The 18,500-nt window shown below is 39.9% G+C and overlaps 2 protein-coding genes across 6 annotated transcripts; one reads left to right on the forward strand and one right to left on the reverse strand.

Annotated features, from left to right (window-relative positions):
• The first annotated feature begins 1,047 nt into the window (after positions 1–1,047).
• LOC112273258 (uncharacterized) lies at positions 1,048–6,463 on the forward strand. Of its 5 annotated transcripts, none has more exons than XM_024501771.3 (5): positions 1,048–1,148; positions 1,387–1,504; positions 2,003–2,202; positions 2,575–5,069; positions 5,485–6,463. In XM_024501771.3, exon 4 carries the CDS (start codon positions 2,870–2,872, stop codon positions 4,994–4,996), a length of 2,127 nt encoding a protein of 708 aa, XP_024357539.1. In that variant the 5' UTR covers positions 1,048–1,148; positions 1,387–1,504; positions 2,003–2,202; positions 2,575–2,869; the 3' UTR covers positions 4,997–5,069; positions 5,485–6,463. The 5 variants fall into 5 exon arrangements, 4 of the variants coding, with proteins under 4 accessions (XP_024357539.1, XP_090101477.1, XP_090101478.1 ...); XM_090245351.1 differs by having other exon boundaries at positions 5,489–6,463; XM_090245352.1 differs by having other exon boundaries at positions 1,392–1,504; positions 5,489–6,463.
• A 761-nt stretch (positions 6,464–7,224) lies between these two features.
• On the reverse strand, positions 7,225–16,191 carry LOC112273257 (protein translocase subunit SecA, chloroplastic). The gene is made up of 20 exons (XM_024501769.3): positions 15,528–16,191; positions 14,620–14,692; positions 14,132–14,338; positions 13,840–13,943; positions 13,508–13,687; positions 13,116–13,334; positions 12,723–12,836; positions 12,220–12,333; positions 11,899–12,066; positions 11,527–11,702; positions 10,977–11,049; positions 10,554–10,700; positions 10,161–10,256; positions 9,773–9,841; positions 9,386–9,487; positions 8,650–8,901; positions 8,449–8,516; positions 8,050–8,167; positions 7,697–7,936; positions 7,225–7,528 (listed from the first exon to the last, which is right to left on the reverse strand). Exons 1-20 carry the CDS (start codon positions 16,170–16,172, stop codon positions 7,433–7,435), a joined length of 3,261 nt encoding a protein of 1,086 aa, XP_024357537.1. The 5' UTR covers positions 16,173–16,191; the 3' UTR covers positions 7,225–7,432.
• Between the last annotated feature and the right edge of the window lie 2,309 nt (positions 16,192–18,500).

An 18,500-nucleotide genomic window follows, 5' to 3' on the forward strand; every position in this document is an offset into this window, starting at 1 on the left:
CAATTTTTGATTACAAGATTCTCTTGAAAAAAGGGGATCTTCATAAATAAAAATGATTTTATAAGTAAATAAATGGAAATAAAAACAAAATGTATTTAAAGAAAACCGAGGAATATATAAAGGAAGAAGAAAGGCCTCCCAAAGTCTGATAAAAATTAAACAGTGTATGAAAAAATTGATTCTTTTATCTATTCTTATGGAATATCATAGAGGTAATATGCAAAGTTTTGTGGTATAATCTCACAACAGGGTAGTAAATTGGAAGCTTCTATATATTGAAAATAGGACCTTTAATATATGCCAAGACCTTTAATATTTGCCAAGCTGCTAATATTTGAAAATAGGACCTTTAATATTTTGATTTTTTTTATCCTTCTTAATTTATATATACATGTGTATAAATAAGTTTATGCATTTTACAATAATTTATTATTTTATATAAAATATAAAATAAAAATAAACATTCTATTTAAAGAATAATAGCTAAAAATATTTACATGCATATGTATATATATATATATATATATATATATGTTAATGTATTCTTTTAGAATAAACCTTATATATGAATATGATTCAGGAGTACATACAAATCAAATATTTTTTTTTCATGACCTGTATGATGACATCTAAAAAATAAAATCCAAAAGTCAAGTAACCTTCAAGAGCAATAAAAACACAATGATAGAAGATAAAAATATCCCCCCCCCCCCTCCAAGTAAGTATGAAAAATATGATTATTTTCCAAATCATAAGAGATATTGCCATACATTTTTTTAACAAAAAAATCTTGACATAAAAAGCCTACTTAGGAAAAGTTATGAAACACAAGTACAATATATTTAAGAGTAAATCCTTGGTGGGGGTAAACGAATAGCTTCAAATGTATAACCCGTAGCAAAACGAAGAAGTAAAAAGGGGTAAATCTCTAGTACTTTTTACTAGGCCGAGAGGAAAATGACAAAAGGCGTGGCGAGACTACTTTCGAGACCAGGAAAGGCCTTTTTCGGAGACTGGTTGAATTCTTCTTCTTCGTCTTCTACTTCTGTTGTGTGGAGTTGCAAAGGGGCTCGCAGTTTTACTGTCGCCGTGCGTGCTCCGCATCGCTGCTGCGTCAGGACGATTTCACTACGAGCGGGGTGTCTAATGTAGGCGTAAGCTGTTTTTAGCCTCGCAATTGTGTTCACATATTCTTTATATATTTTAGTCTCGCATTGTGAGTGATGGCGTTGCTCTAACTGCTGTAACTTGTGCGACATTGTAGTGCATTTGGATAGCTTGTGCGCTTGTGGCCATGTCGCCAAGGATTGCCGTGGTTTTGATGCGAGCTAAGTGTTTTTCGATGCAAGATCGACCTTCTCATCCTTTCTCTGGATGCTTTGTTAGTTTAGGAGCAGCGGAAGGAGTTGATGAGCTGGTGAGCGGAGGAGGGAAATCTTTGCTGTGGAGAGGAGATTCTGTTCTGCAGTGGTGTCCGCACAGCGAATTCTAATGTTATTCCATGGTAGAACCCTGCCGTGAGTATTTTATGAATAGGTTCTAGAGTGTGACACGGAAGAGGAGTGCAAGAAGTTTCAAGTGTAGTATTTAGTTTTATTTTGATTATTTTAGTAGGCCTGCAAGCTCAGGTATGGGCATTAAAGATGTGCAGCGTCGCGGCTGAAAGAACGGAGCGAATGGTATGTATTGTATGGCTGTCACCTAGTTATTAAACGAATTCGTTACGAATCTACCTTGAAAGGGGATGGTGGAATAGCATTGTTTGTTTCCTGTTTGCATTTCCGCTCAAAGGGTCCCTAATCAGTTCCCTTACTGCGAATGCTGATTTAATGGACGCGCGCTATTGCAGTTCTTACAGTGTTTACACTCCCCGGCAGTGCATTGAGTTGTTCTCTTGCGTTTTTGTGCACTCAAGCTTTGTAATATGTCAAGCTCAAGCTTTCATTCCAGGGATAATCAACGATAGATCATTGTTAATTTTTGGGTTTATGGCGTTAAGCAGGTGGGATATCTCCAGCTTCGTCTTTGAAATGTTGATTAATGGTCGTTTCAGTTCAGAGCTCGAACGTTCTGCGACACGAAAGAGGGGGAGGTTTTGTCCTTCTTCTCTGTGTTTGTGAATGGAGTAAAATGGGTGTATTTTTACTCTCAACCTTGAAGAGTGTAGCGCGTGCCTTTCAGAATGAAACTGAAGTTTGTCAGGTATTTCAAGCTTTCATTAAGAGTTCACTCTAATGTGTTTCGGTTGTCGTTACCATCAAACATGAAGAGGACATAAAGTTTGATTCGTGGGCGAGTTGAAAAAGTTGTATCTTTCACAATTTTATCGTCTACTTCTAGCTTTGTGAACAGGTTTTGTATTTCAGATGATTTTTAACCTTGAATGGTTTTCGCACTTATCAGAACCAAAAAGTCTTTTTTCCTATCTGGCGTTGGAGTTCTCAATTCAACGAAGTAAACAGTAGTAGTGATTGCATGAACATCTATTATTTTCACGGTATGTATTGAAAAGAGTTGGTGTTGAGGTTAGTACTGAAATCTTTACTCTAAAATCTTCCACACTCGGTTGTTTAGGTGTTGCGCTGGAGGGGTTGACACTTTGTACTCTAAGTCGCTACATTGGTGGCGGATACTAGATCCACAATCGTCTCCACGGACGCTACCTCCCAATTAGTTATGTCAATGGAACCGAGTAAATGAGAAAAACCATCTTCAACGGAGTGTCTGTTTTTGTGCGAAAGCTTAGCAATACTTTGTTATTCATCCACGACGACCATAAAGTGGAAGACGTTTTGTTTGCGCAAGATTGTCAAGTGCTTTTGAGTATAGGATGCATTTGTAGGTGATTGTGTAGAAAGACAAGGATATCATGAGGAAGAAGTCAACGCGGGCGGCTTCCGTGGTGAAGATCCCGCTTGAAACCTGCTGCCAGCTTGAGACGCTTTCCTATTCGACTCTTGAAGGGGACGACTTCGCTGAGGGCTTTGAGTTGCCACCCGAGCTGCTGCACGTATCCTCTCCCGTCAAGGACCTTCCTTGCCTCTGTCTGTCCAGACGAAAATCTCTCAACAATTCTCATGCGAAAAGTTTGCTGACAACCTCCAAGTCCACAGTATCCCATCGAAAATCAGTCGAATCCGCTCTACCGTTCTGTTTAGGGCCAAGAAGGCTGCAATCTGTCAGGAGTTCAACCAACCTCGTCTCTTCTTCTGGAACGGGTACATCAGTGCCGGTGCCATTTCCATTACCTCCGCGGCTGGAAGCTCCCAAAGATAAAGTTCAACACAAATCAGGACCACTTTCAATGTCAAGGCATTTATTGAAGGAAGGGGTGATGCTATCAGATCCAGCTACTGGGGTGAAGATCAAGAAACATCTTTCAGGACCTCTTCCAAGCATGCAGCAGAAACCCATACCTGGGTTGCCACCACCATCACCTTCTACTGCTAAGATGAATTTTGTTGGAGGCTTATGGAACAGGGGCGAGAAGCCTAAGTTTCTAGGAGGTGATTTACGAAGTCGATTTACGAAGGTGAAGCACTCCGCTCAGGCTATGTTTTCAGCCGTTGCCCCCGGCAAGCTTCCGGGGACAGTGGTGCAAGGGAGTCTGAAGAAGGCAGTACAATTGGCAAAGATTACTCCCGCTCTTGACAGAAAGGGATCGCGGGAATCTCGGGTTTCAAGAGATGACAGCAATCGTATCCCGTTCGTACTGATCGGGAGAAAGTCTAGAGCGACCACAGCAACTGCTCCGGCAGCTAAAGCTGCGGTTGATGATGTTGTATCTTTGTGTACGAGGGGTGATGGTGCACAATCCGCAAAGCTGGCTTTTAGAAACGTAAGGGCAAGGGTTAGCATCTGCCCAAATGAGAATAAGAGAATCTGTGCTGCTGTGAAAATCCAAGCTGCAATACGAGGCTACATGGCTCGTAGAAGATTTGCCAATCAGTTGGCGCAGGAGCTGACAGAGGGAGAGGTTGAGGAAGCATTGTCCCTTAGTACTCGAATGTCGAGAACGAATCCACAGAAGCGAGATAAAACTCTTGTATCTCGAGCCAAAAGAATGGAACAAGTGAGCAACAGCTGGAATGGAAGCCTTCGCACGGCGCAGGATTGCGAGGCAATTCTGAAAAGCAAGCAAGAGGCGACTATAAAACGCGATCGGGCGACGGAGTACGCATCGTCGTGGCAGAATCGGAAACTATCGAGATCACCGTCCATGAAAGCATCTGCGTTGATTGTGGATAACACGTTTTCGGATAAGTCTAGCTGGGTTTGCAATTGGCTGGAACGCGCTGCAAAAATGGGAGCGCACAGCTCGCCGAACCGAATATTTGACAACGACATTTTTGACAACGATGAGGTATTATGTGAAAGTGTCTCGGCGAAGAGCTTGGTTGGAATATGTACCACCAACATTGGGGGTGCCAGCGATATGGACCAAAAGTGTCCGATGACATATCCATGGCCCGTCTCTCTGCGGCAACAGCATGCTGCAGGGTTGTTGCAACCAAAGACACCTCCACTGAAGAAACGCATGCATGGAACTTCAAAAATTCCTCAGCAAAGTGATTTACAGCTCAAGAAGCTTCACCAGACTGAAGATGTACTTTCCATGGCTAAGAGTTGTAGCACAAGCCAGATAAACAATGAATTGTCAATCAGCAAACCAAGATACGGCATTCGACACCTTAGGTTCGCTAAAGTTGATGTAAAGCAGAATTATAATTGGGAGAGCGTTGGAAGCTGTGCTGGACCAATATCCAGCTTGAGCCGCCTGCCCCCTTTTGCGAACCCGAAGCCGAGGTCTCCGAGTGGTCAGCAGCTCAGGTTGCCGAACTCAGGGATGTCAAAAGAAGCGATTAAGGTCCGCCCTCAAGCGTATAGACGTTTGCAAGAGGATCATGTATCAAGGCATATTGATTTTGCTCTTTCTGACAGTGACTCAGCTGCAACTACGGCTGCATCATTGCGGCGGCCGTTCTGGCGACCCTAAGGATGGATTCTTCTAGACCTTCAACGCATGTGCTTGGGTTGTAAATGACTGCAAGCGCTGTAAACGTTCGCAGGTTCGTTTCTTCTCATTTATCGAAGCATGAATTCTTAGCTTTGCTTGCACCCCATGTTCGCTGTGAGCAACGAGGCTCTATTTCCTATTCGACCCGGCAACACCCGCTCCATGGGCCATGTTGAAGTGCGCTCTTGTAGTTTTAATTACGATAAAATTATTGAAATTATCTTCTGATCCATGCTTGCATGTTTAAGTCTAACTGGATCGTGTCTCCCCAAGCACTGCGTGTGAACTGTTTTCATCTCTAATCTTCTTTAATGTGCATGATACATCTAGTGTAAACACTCCCAAGAATGAGAGGCTAGAGATGCTGCTCTTGATTTACCACAGTGGACAGATGTTTTAGTTCGGCTCCTCTAAGCTCAAATTGCTGCAAGGTACTAAATTGTCCTGTTCGCTTCCATGTGACAAAGCCAGACCAGATTGGATAAGAGAGCGCAGAATTGAAAGCGCGGTGTGTAAGGAGACCATCGAGAGGTATTACATTCCAAAGGACTAGAAATATCCACAAATGTCATGCTCTGAACGCTAAGAAGTTCTACTGTATGGGGTTGTGACCCTGTGGCATATGCAAGCTTCTTAACTCTGATCTTCGACGGAGAATGATAAAGATTTAATCACTGAAGCGGGAAGGAGTACTTGTACTGCTTAGCGCCTGTTGCTTTATCATTGTTTACCAAGCTCAAGGGCAAAACTTTTCCACGACAAACTGCTGAAGCTTCTGCTAGCACAGCTGGTGTAATATTTTTTCCTTCGAAACTTAAATCATCCTTCTACCTATGAATATGGCTCTTACTCAGGACTGAATGTATGACCTACCTAGCTCTCCTTCAGAGAATGTTGCTCCAAGGATGACCCTACTCCTCCGTGTGCCCCACTACCATGGCTCCGATTTGAACAGTTCTGCAACGGCAGCGTACGCCGGAAGGTTGTTTACTCCTAGTTTAGGTCTCTCCTAATCCAGGTTAGCAGCTCATGGCTTTCCAGAGTTGGCCTTTTCGAAGAAGCAGGAAACGAATGCTGTGGAGAAGGCGTATTCGGCTGAATCGGTGATCAATCGGTGCACTACAAGCTGCAATGCACAAGTTGGCATTGACTGGATCGAAAACTTCATGTGTATGCCTTGAGCTTTGATCTTGTGATAATGGTACGCAATTCCAACTCTCTCTCTCTCTTCACTCGCGTACCTTCATGACTAGTCATCGTCCTCCGCTCTGAGATAGGAAATGATAATTTCGAGAAATGAAACCTCAGAGACAATTGTTTTAGGATCGTCAGGCAAGCAGACCTCTGTATTCATGAGGCTCTTCAACTGATTTCTATTGAGATTCAAACTTACGGAATTTGGGCAGAATTGTGTTGAAACAAATCGCTTTTGATTAGTCATCGTCCTCTGCAGTATTTTAAAGTTACAATCATGTTTTGAACGGTGTTTGTAATAAACTGGATTGTTCATGCTTTGATATTACTAGAAAAATAATGAAAGAGCTCAGAATGGTTCCAGCATAATCAACATGAATACTTCATTGCTGCTTATCACCACTAAAAATATGCACGTATGAACACTATTGTAAGTAATCATGCTCTAAAAGGCTCTTCAAAGATTTTAAAGAACGTTATGACAGAAAGTGGGTCTAGCAGGAAAAATAAAACCCTTCTTCTAAGAGGAAACGTTAGATTATGAAGTGGAATATTTTCACCTAGTAACACTTCTAAGATTTATTATTTGAAGGATCGAAATGAAAATTTCATTAAATCGAGCATAAACCCAAATTACTTGAACGATAAACTCGAATAAAATGCTCAGGTAAAGACCCATACAGATCTTTAAGTCAATTGTTCCCAAACACCTAAACACGGAATCGCAGCTTTCATCACTTCCACTCTAAATCATTCGATCGATCTACTTCTATCACTTGGTTAAGTCCCACGTGCGTCACATAGTTCTATACGCTATATCATGTACGTGGCGCAAGAAAATTCCAAGTGCCATCACACAAACCACTTCTAAATCTACGAACGAAGTAACTTAAAATTCAAAGCGAGGATAAAAACCAACGTCACTACCTCAATGGCACATCTGGAATATCCATACAAGCAGGGAGAGCCAAATAACACGCATGGAGAATTATGGCACAACCTTCAACTTCTCGTATTTAAAAAAACGTTTTATATTAGGATCGAATATTCAAAAGGAAAAGACAAGTTCGTCGAAACAATACACCACCACTCGGGCACAAGGTGCGCTTGCTAATATTATTCGGTGTACACAAAGAATATTTTTTACAAACCTAGCAGGAGCCAACTGACCTTCAGCCAGACTCTGCTTTCTCCAGCGGCAGCATTTGCTTTCACAACGCCTTAACTTGCAGTTGCAGATACTTTTCCCTTGGTTTGAGACGAGTCTTTCTTGCTACTACCATTTGCGGCTGTAGGCGTCGCCATCACTGGTTGAAACTGCAAGAAAGAACTTTGAGCGATTAAACTATGAATTTTTGTTTCATGCTGGTGACTATTTTGGTCAACTTTCACCTCCTAATGTCGCAGGCAGCAGGAACTGGGTCACTAATGAAAAAGATTCACTAGAGACTTCAAGTAGGGCGTATGCGCAGCACGAGTACTAACCTGGTAAACAGAGTATATAACATTTCGCCGAATTTGAGCCATCATTTCCAGAAATAAGTTGTAACCCTCTAATTTGTACTCAATCAAAGGGTCTCGCTGAGCATATCCTCGAAGTCCAACAGCTTGTTGCACGAATTTTAAAGCTTGTAAATGCTCTTTCCAAAGATTGTCGGTTTGTGAGAGGACGAAGTATCGCTCAGCTTCTTCCATAAGCCCTGGAGCTTTCTCCGTCACAATTCTCTGCATTTGAAGCAACGTGCCGATCATGAGTGAAATGATGCACGCGGTCCTCATACTGAACAAAATCTTAAGGCTAACATCTCAACGTCGAACTTCATAGAATCTGGCATCACCTTTTTCTCGACATATGCCTCACGGCCCCGCATGCGAAGATAATCACCAAGACTATCATATGTGGGGCACTTCTCATTCAATAGCTCAGGTGTCAAATCCTCCAGCAGGTAACAGTATCTACAATACAGGGAATAAAAGTGAGAACAAAAATCTAAAATCCACGGTCTCAACGGACATACAGGAAATTCGTACGAGTTTCACAAAGTACCACTAACTCGCGTTGATTGAGAACCCCAAACCAACGGAATAACAAAAAAATAAAAAATAAAAAAATAAAAAAATAAAACACACACACACACACACACACACATATTTGAATGAAATGCAGAAGAAGGTAAACAAGAGATAAAAGCGAAAAATGGTGCGGGTTCAGATGACTTCTAAGGCTTGAGTCTTACTGCTTGACTTTTGCACATAAAGCTTCTAAATTCCATTCTTCCTGAGGAAGGGATGAGTCCACGTTTGCCTGCATCATCACATCATTCATTACCTTACAACTTCCCAGCAGAGAACTATCCAGAGACACTTTGGATTACTGAGGAATAATTTTTTTTCGATACAAACAATAGTTGTAACACCAACAGTAAGGAAACGCGTACCTCCAGGATATCATCCATTGTCAATTCTGCATATTCAATCATTTGTGCTTCTAAGTTTGTCGCCTCCAAAGCGCGCCGACGTTCGGTGTACACCCGGTCACGTTGACTATTTAAAACTTCATCATACTCAAAGAGTTGCTTACGGATGTCAAAGAAATAACTCTCTACCTTCTTTTGAGCTTCATCTAGAGACTTTGTAAGCATTTTTGACTCGATAGGAAGATCTTCAACCCTAAATGCTTTCATTAAGCCCTGCGCCATCCGAAAATATCCATGAAGCATGCAGAAGTTTCAACAACATAGAATCCGAATTCAATACTCTTCCTGGATTGACAACCTCCTGACTAACGTGACCCCAAAGATACGGATTACATCTCACGATGTTCTTGCCTTGAGAAAAAAAACCGAGGACAAAGTTTGCTACTTCAGTCTATTTATCATTCCAGTTCTAAGCAAGCATTAATGTATTGTCCTGATTAAAAAAATTCTCCTAAAGCACGCTAACCGAAGCCATGCTCGAAAGAGTGAAACAAAAGACTGAACCCATCCGATAACGATTGGAGGTTTCAAGCGGACATGAAAATCAACACTTTAAAAAGTAATATTCCGTCAATAAAGATCTTCCTAACAGCATCGTAAATCAATCAGAGATGTACGTCAGTTTCAATAACGGAAATGAATAATCTAAGTGGATAGTGTACCAATCAAATGAACTGGTTTTTGCAGATATAATTACCTGTATGCGATCACCACCAAAAATCCTAAAGATGTTGTCTTCCAAGCTTAGGAAAAATCTAGTGCTTCCAGGATCTCCTTGACGACCACTACGACCCCGCAGCTGAAGATAACAGAAATGACTTGTAAAGAAGTACGTTGAAAATGAGGAAAAGAATGATTTGTATGCTAAATGTAAATAGCATTGCACTCGATACAACTCAACTCAACACACACAAACAGTTAAAACATGTACTATAACAAGACTTTGGAAACGGATTCTTAATCAGTTAAACTAGCAACTCAATAGCATTGTGGTCTTCGTGCAAATTCTGCCGTCTTGACTCACATTTTTAGAAACGTGGTTATTAAACCAATGCTTTTTCCTAGTTAATATCTGAAAAATTACCTGATTGTCAATTCGCCTTGATTCATGCCTCTCGGTGCCAACCACATGAAGTCCCCCTGCCGCTACCACCTTCAGAAAACATGCCATGTTTAGTCATTGTTGTAGTTTAGTTAACGTAAGAAGTTATTGTCAAGATTGTACCAGAATCTTGTTAATGGAATTGAGAATAGCAGAGAGCAGAGGTTTCGGAACTAAAGGGTGAACTAACGCATATCTTCGCTCATGACTTCATCTCTTCAGCACCAGCTATTATCAGCTTCAAACGGATAATAAATGACACACTTAATTATGTCTACATCTTATCCAAGCATTTCATGAGATTCAGAGTGCCGTCCATTGCTTGAATGAATTTCTCTGGATTATTAGAAATTCTCTCATGGCTATGTACCTTTTTCTTCTCTTCATCGGTATAAGTCTTGTACTCCGACAGAATAGCTAGGTTGGCCTTACGTAACTGTGCCACTACTGGATCTTCAGTTGGACCCTGCAGTATCAAATCATATTCATCACTCATAAGTCGGTATTACGTTGAAACCTTTCTCAAATTAGAAATTGAAGTGTAATCTAAAACCTGATTGTTTCACCATCCATGGTGATGCCATTTTCTTAAATTGAAACTGAATATCACTATGTTTATAAGTGCGGCCTGATATTACCTGCAGCCACTTTTATCAGGATAAGAAAATGTGAATCCATTACAGACCTCCCAATGTGTACAAATTAGAGCTCATTTAACTTTCACAAAAAAAAAAAAAAAAAAAAAAAAAAAAAAAAAAAATACCCGTTCACAAGCATATGAAAGCCGATCTTCAGCTTCCAGTTCGGGCAGCGCTTTTTCTCCCCAAGCATTCACGGCAGCTTCAACTGCTTCCTCTGCCAGTGTTGCGCAATCATTTGACAGCTCGCAAGGGAACAGGCTTGGATTGACCTGAGAAACCAAACTGGGATAGTAAGTGGCTACGATTAGAATAGACACGTGTAACTTTCACCAAAACACAGATGATTTACCAACTGCCAGATGTGTCTTTTGAGCAAAGTTATCCTTCCTTCAGAAAACAATACCATTCAACTGAAGCTCCAAGCATCAGAGCTATTTCTAAGTAATGGCGATGCAATGAAGCACCGAGTGCATGGTGACATAAATTGGGAAAGGCAACATACTTGCAACATTAATAACGTATGAATATGCAAACATCGTACATACCTTCCATGTCTTCTTGGTTGGTAATTTCTTGGTTTTTTGGAAGGGGATTTCCTCGTCACTCAGCCTTACTACCCTGTTGCCAGCATGAAAAAGAAAAAAAAGAGAGGAGAGAACAGATGTCATTATTGGTTTGAGTTCTTCATTTACATTTTTCTATTGAGCATAACATGAGCAGCAGGAACTAGAATCCTAGCCAGCAAGAGACCTTGAAAATATAATGGTGCCAAAGTGACGGATGCAAATTGTAGGATAGCACGGTCAACTGCATAGTGGATGATGCTAAAAACCACTTCACACTAGGCTGGGCACCATAACAACCTCCAAAGAACCTAGATTGCTCATAGTAAGGCTAACAAAATAAGACGTGCTGATGCCGGCCACTAGCATAGGTGATCAAATCGGCAATAGAAGGTCACCTCTGATGTTGTCCTCTTCCAACGTCATTGGGAACACGCTAGTTCCTCCAGTCACATAGTGCTAATGAAAATACTTCATTAAATTCAGAAACCAAGACTCTGACGACTCGATAGGTAATGGAGAAATGAATTACCGAGGCATGAGCATTTCTCGTAACTTGAGCCGGGCCATAAATTCGGCGTTTCCTCCCAATATAATGTCGGTACCACGACCAGCCATGTTCGTAGCTATTGTCACGGCTCCTAAGCGCCCGCTCTGTGCAACAATTTCAGCTTCTCTTTCGACGTTTTCTGGTTTCGCATTCAGTACCTGCAAGGAATCATCTCAAACATTCAGTGGGAAGCTTTAAAAAAAATGCACCGTCTCTTCTGAATTAGAGTCTGGCCAGCCTCCAGGTTCCCTTCTGCGCACGAAATTATTATGATGATTAGCTAGAAAATTAACCTAATCCTAATTCTAAAATTTTTAGGTGATTCGCGCCTACTTAAAAGAACACGAATGTCACCTGATGTGGAATTGACGCTTCAGTTAGCTGTGCAGAGAGTGATTCGCTTTGCTCCACACTGGTCGTCCCAACCAAGACAGGTCGGCCGGTTTTGTGCATACGAGATATCTCCACAACAGCTGCTCGCCACTTGCCATTTACAGACTTGAAAACTACATCTGACTCATCCTGTCAAGTCTCACATATCCTATCAGAAAACTAAACGGAACCTTCTCATCTTTGGAAGGAAAACTTGGATATAGGAAATCAATTGCAACAAATAAGATAACAAAATAACAAAAGAAATACCACTCTATTTGTGTGATAAGACGACAATTATACCTTGCGAATCATGGGCTTGTTAGTGGGCACTACTGTGACCTTCAGTTTGTAGATTTTTTCGAATTCGTCAACTTCAGTGGCTGCAGTTCCTGTCATCCCGCACAGTTTGGGGTACTGCAAGCACCATTATATTTTCTGTCAGCATCACAGAAAAGAGACCACCCAAGTATGTAATCGGAATATACGTACATAATTTGCTCGCTGTAAGATTGCAATGTTGGGAACATGGTTCAAAGCAAAGCAATTATACTTTTAAAGCAACATGTTTATAAATTTGAAATATTGCTAGCTTTCTCACTTAGACATAACATTAGCAGAAATCCATGTTAGACTATGGAAATACGCACGGCAATCTAAAGTAGATTCATATAAAACAGAACCAGACGAACAAAAAACAAAAAAATGTGCAAACGGGAATTAAATTTAAATTCGTGAAGGCAACAAATCTATGGAAACTCAATTGCTACCAGTTGTGTAGGAAGATGGTGATTTCGTTACAATACCTGAAGGAAGAAGTTTTGGTAACTGATGGACGCAAGTGTGACTGTCTCATTTTGAATTTTAACACCTTCTTTGGCTTCAACAGCCTGATGTAACCCATCGCTCCACCTCCTTCCCTATAAATTTAGACACAACGACTAATTTAGCCCAATTTTACTGTATCCTACTATCAACCGTGTAATCAAGGAGATCGAAGCAACGAAAAACTTAATACAACTATTTCTTATGCAGCTTCTCCGCATGACGCGTGCATTTTATTTGCATGAGCCAACAATAGGTAGCAAGAGATATTCACTTCAGAGAACATAATAATCCTATCAGAGCACAACTAGACGTGTTACACACCAGCAATGATAAGAAAGATGAGGTTCAGTATGTATCTATACGAGCAGTACCTGCATCACTCTTCCAGTGAACTCATCAACTATCATAACATCCTGGCCCCGAACAATGTAATTCACATCCTTGAGGAACAACTCCTTGGCTTTAATAGCATTAATGATATAAGAAGCCCACTGCTCCCTTGGATCGTAGAGATCAGTCACATTTAAGATTTCTTCAGCCGCCTCGTAACCGATCTCACTCATTAACACTGACTTTTGCTTCTCATCAACCTGCCACAAACGGGCGATCAGATTGAGTTAAAACTTGAGGTCGAGAATTTAATCTTGTGTATAACAAATTGTGACACCAAACATAAGTCGGAACTATTTATTAGAATATTGAGCGAAAATAAGAATGTCTCTAAATCGCTAGTTCATAGTCACAACTTGCAAGAGATACTTACTGTGTAATGGTAGTCACGCTGAAAGGCACTTGCAATCTTCGCTGCTTTAATATAGCGCTCACTTGGTTTCTCGGCAGAGCCGGATATGATGAGTGGAGTGCGAGCTTCATCGATAAGGATAGAATCAACTTCATCAATCACGCAAAAGTTGAAACCACGCAACACTAACTCCTCTTTGTTCTGCATCAATAGCAAGTGAATAAAGCTTCAGCAAACCAAACCACATTCGGATAAAATTAATACTACAAGACAAAAAACATAGCTTAAAGTCATGATTGTCAACAAAGGAGTTCCTGTATATTGAAACATCAAGATTGTAAATTTAGACTTACAGTAGCCAAGTTGTCCCGAAGAAAATCAAAACCAAGCTCACTGTTCGTTACATAGGTGATGTCACAATTATAATTAGTCCTACGCTCCTCTGGAGTCATCCCCTCTGCATCAAAGGTGACGTAAACGTGCCTCATGTTTGTCAGCATGATATCTCGATGAAGAGTCATTTTTAAGCCAGTTACAAATAGACACAAGGATACATCACAAAGCACAAAACAGTGTTATGAGATGTTCCCTTTCTCCTCTATCAAGATGAATCTGACTCGCGAAAAAGAAAGGTGAAACTCATACGTTGAATCAAGCCGACTCGAAGGCCCAAGAAACGATGAACTTGGCCGACCCACTCACAATCGCGTCTCGCCAAGTAGTCATTCACGGTCACGACATGCACCCCCTGGCCTGTCAAGCAGTTCAGAAATGCAGGTAGGACTGCAACAAGTGTCTTCCCTTCTCCTGTTCTCATTTCTGCAATTTGCCCTTTGTGTAGAACCATTCCTCCTGCAGAATTCGGAAATCCCCACCAGCAGAGACGATAAGTCCCACTCGTTTTCACTTGATTCACGCGGAATGGCAAGAATATGTACATACCACATTCGGGTGCTCAGCTTCTCCTCACTAACTACTAAGTGCTATATTCCTTACAATCAGAAAGCGGTGATCGTTCTTCAGCACGAATTTAAATTTCGCGCTTTAATGAAAACTGAGAAACAAGAAAAGGACAAAAAAAAAAAAAAAAAAAAAAAAAAAACGTCGGGCAAGAGGGGTAGCGACAAAAATACCGATCAGCTGTACATCGAAAGGCCTTAGTCCAAGAACCCTCTTCGAAGCTTCACGTACAATAGCAAAGGCTTCCTGCTCACACATTCAGACAAATCAGTCAGATATGTACTGATAGAATGGTCGATAATTAACATCCCAAACGTATCATAAAATTCAACAAACGACAGGACAGACTTTTGTATGACTTAGCATCAACGGGTATAATTCGATGTTTCATGACGGAAAATGAACGAAGTACGAATTGGGGTATATAATTAGGGTAGAGCTTGAGACACTAACAATCCAAATTTACAACTACACGTAGAGAAAGCATTAAGCCGAAATTATAAAAGGATTTCAATACTTCAATCGATGCCAGACTACGTCTATGAAAAACAGCTCTTATGCATTTGATAAAAATTGCTATTTGACCACTCCAAACGTGTGGCAGCTCTCAGCGGAGTGCTAGATCTTCATACTTTCCTATCTCACAAGGACATAGTGCATCACTTGAGTCCGAACAGCCTGCTATAAATTCACGTGATTATTTTGTAACTCATGTTTGCGGCTTTGATCATTTCCTAAATCGAATATCAACGACAAACGTGAACCCTAAAGAAGATGTCGATTCCAGCGCTTGCTGTTCTCGATTTCTTTTAAACCTCAATAAAGCTTCATAATCTCAATCTTCAGCTCTCCGATGGGAACCAATCAAGGCACCCGGAAATTCATGGTTCAATCCCAACTACATGAATGAAGGTTATTTACTCAACGGTGGTATTATGTGGCACCAAAACCAATAATTAACGTAGGTTATCTGCTCCATGACCATATTCGCAATTATACATTCTGCCAATTGCCGACAAATTCGAAAACAAGCACAACAAAATTCCGCTGCACACATTGAGAATAGCAAGAGAATTCATACAGGCAGTAAAGAATCCAAAGACTCTCCGCCGCGAGACCGACTCTGCAACTGCGAGGTGCGAGCCCTAAGTTCATCATCGCTTAAACCCAGCATCTCTCCTTCCAAGGCGTTAACCTGCGCCACTTGACCCGAATACATCTGTCTTGCTGCCTCACCCGTGTCTGCTCCCTTAAAAATTCCACCAAGGAAACCTCCAAGACCTGCTCTCGGCGCACAAACTGTCCCGGCCTCCCTCCGCCTCCCCTCATGACCACGCCGCGGGGGAAAAAAACCTCGTCTCCGTCCAGTAAATCCAGAGTTCGCCCCACCGGGGACGGTATTCGAATCGCTGAGACGCCCGCTGTACGAGAATCCTGATGGCGAGGCTCCCGAAGGGGATTGACTGAGCGTCAGAGTCGAACTTGTGCGTGAGAGAGGCGATTGTGAGCTCGTTGGAGATGAGCTGCTGTGTCCCGATATGTTGGCCAGTTCGCTGCTAACCAGCGCGGCCATCGTGTGAGCTGCCATTGCTGCAGTGCCGCAATCGTAAGACGAAAAAAAAAGGAGCAACCAGCACAATTCAACAACCAGTTCTCTTACACAAAATTCTCTTGGTTCGAATTGTAGCTCTGTTGATTTGTGGCCTTCGTTGTTGCAGCACAGCATCCACCATAGCCAGTGAACCTCAACTTCGAGCTCCTCGGAGAGAGACGACGCTTTGGATGAGCTTTATCCATATGGATGAAAAAATACAGGATAGATGGATGGATAGATGGATGGATAGATGGATGGATAGATGGACTTGACCGTTTTCGACGAACAGAGTTCAGCGGAATGGTTTCCCTCTTCATTCATCCTTTGCCTTAAACCTTTGGGTACAATACTCTCAATTACAAATTAATCCAATTCATTCTTTCGTTTTATTTTTATTTATTCTTTCCTATTCCATGAAATTATATATAAGATTTTTTCTATGTTTTAATATTCAAAATAGCAAGAAATATTGTACAAGCACATGTGACACAACATAGGTATGAAAAAATGTTAAAAAAGATGTCTGAGTAAAGGTATAGAAATTGGACACGTTTCTAGAGAAACAAATATTATTTCTTGCTTTGGGGAGTCGGGTGAAGCTATGTTGGATGTCTAGGTCACTTTGTTTGTTGATATTGTTTGGATCTGATTTTTTTTTCTTGGTTTTTTTAAAAAAGAGGATGACTTGAAGAAATTTATGTGTATGTGTTTTGGCTATTATGTTTAAGCTTTGTGTATGTACAATACATTGTGAATATAAAATAGAAAAATTATACGGTAATTATAGAGTACCTTTTTTAAGAATGTGGACCAATTACAATCATATAGTCAATTCAAAGAAAAGGCTTGGAAGTTGAAAAAAAATTACATTATTAACCAGAGGAATTGTTTTTTTTTGTTTTGTTTTGTTTTTTTTTTGCAATATATACTTAAAAAGTTAGGTAAAAATTTATCCAATTGTGATTTTTGCATCTTCATTGATAGAAGATTCATTATACTTTATTTGGTATATTAAAGACTATAATGAATGTCTAAATAATGACTTTAATGATTATCATATTTTTTTTATTCTGATTAATAATTTTTGTTGTTAAGAAAAAAATATATATGTTGAGGTTTTTTTTAGGGCTAAAAAATCCCTAAGATTGGTTAGATTAATACCCAGGGATCAACCATTTGTGAGACAAGGTCGAAATCAGACCTCTAGCCACAAAAATGACCACTTAGGATAAAATAAGGAAGCATTTGAAGATTGGCAATTAGGATTAGAGAGCTAGCTTAGAGCTTATTAAAAAGATGTAAGGTTTTTTTTTGTAGGATTTGATTTGACTTAGCAATTATTGTTCAAAATCAGGGTTTATATTTATGACTTGGGATTTATGCAATACAATTAGGGCTAACAGTCTTAGATAGTTTGTGAAATTAGTATCACATCTACAGTTCAAAATTTGAAAGTGCTTGATTAATTGGGTGTACTGAGTGTGTGTAAAATTTTGTGATAATTTAATAGTACAATTGAGAGATATTTGGGTTTTGGTACAAGAAGGTATCAGAAGTTGGCAATTTGAGGTTAGGTAGGGTTTTTATGATATCTAAAGATCTACTAGTTGTATCAAAGTGAAATTTGGCATAGTATTAGAAGACTTGAAGATCAAGCCACATACCAATTTTAAATTGAAGTTAACAGTTGGAGAAGGAGAAATCACTACTAGAACATTTGCATCAATTTTCAAGTTGGCGGCTAAATAATATTACTAAGGTTTTTTGGCATTTTCTCACAATTTGTGAGTGGATTGGAGTAAATTCTTTTGATCACATAAAAGACTTATAGTAGAATTTTTGTGAAATTTTTTTCTTTAAGTAGACAGTTAGTTTAAGAGCTACAACTTGCTAAAGCTTACTGATTAGGGTTAAGGCTTACAAAGAAAAATCAAAATTTCCTAATTATGAAAGTAATAAGGCAATTGGATTTTATGTATGGTTGAAATTACTAAGAAGAGTATTTTTGAGCACTTTGTATTAGATTTAAGTACTTTTGAATTAAAATTCAAATTGCATTCTTCTTATAAAGATGAATCATATTAGGATTCTTGGATGCTTGTAAAATACAACCTCATATTCCACAACCAAATATCCAATGCATTCTCAAACAAGACAATATGTAATATGACAATGTATAATATATAGCTAACTTATTGACATAGTATTCAACCTACTAATTATCTTTAGACATATATAAAGATAAAATTGCATCTATATGTCAGAGGCATATATATTTATTTTAATAAGAAGTATTAGATAGAAGATAAATATAGATAGATTTGATATTATCTTTTGGCAAAGCTTCTTAAAATCTTCAAAGATTTATACTTGACTTTAGATGTGTTTGTAGTTGATTGATAGGTTAGAAACGAAGCCAATAAGTTGACTATATATTGCACATATTAGTAGCTTGTAAAA

The sequence above is a fragment of the Physcomitrium patens genome, chromosome 20 (assembly GCF_059467195.1).
Source record: "Physcomitrium patens ecotype Gransden chromosome 20, ASM5946719v1, whole genome shotgun sequence".
NCBI lineage: Eukaryota > Viridiplantae > Streptophyta > Bryopsida > Funariales > Funariaceae > Physcomitrium > Physcomitrium patens.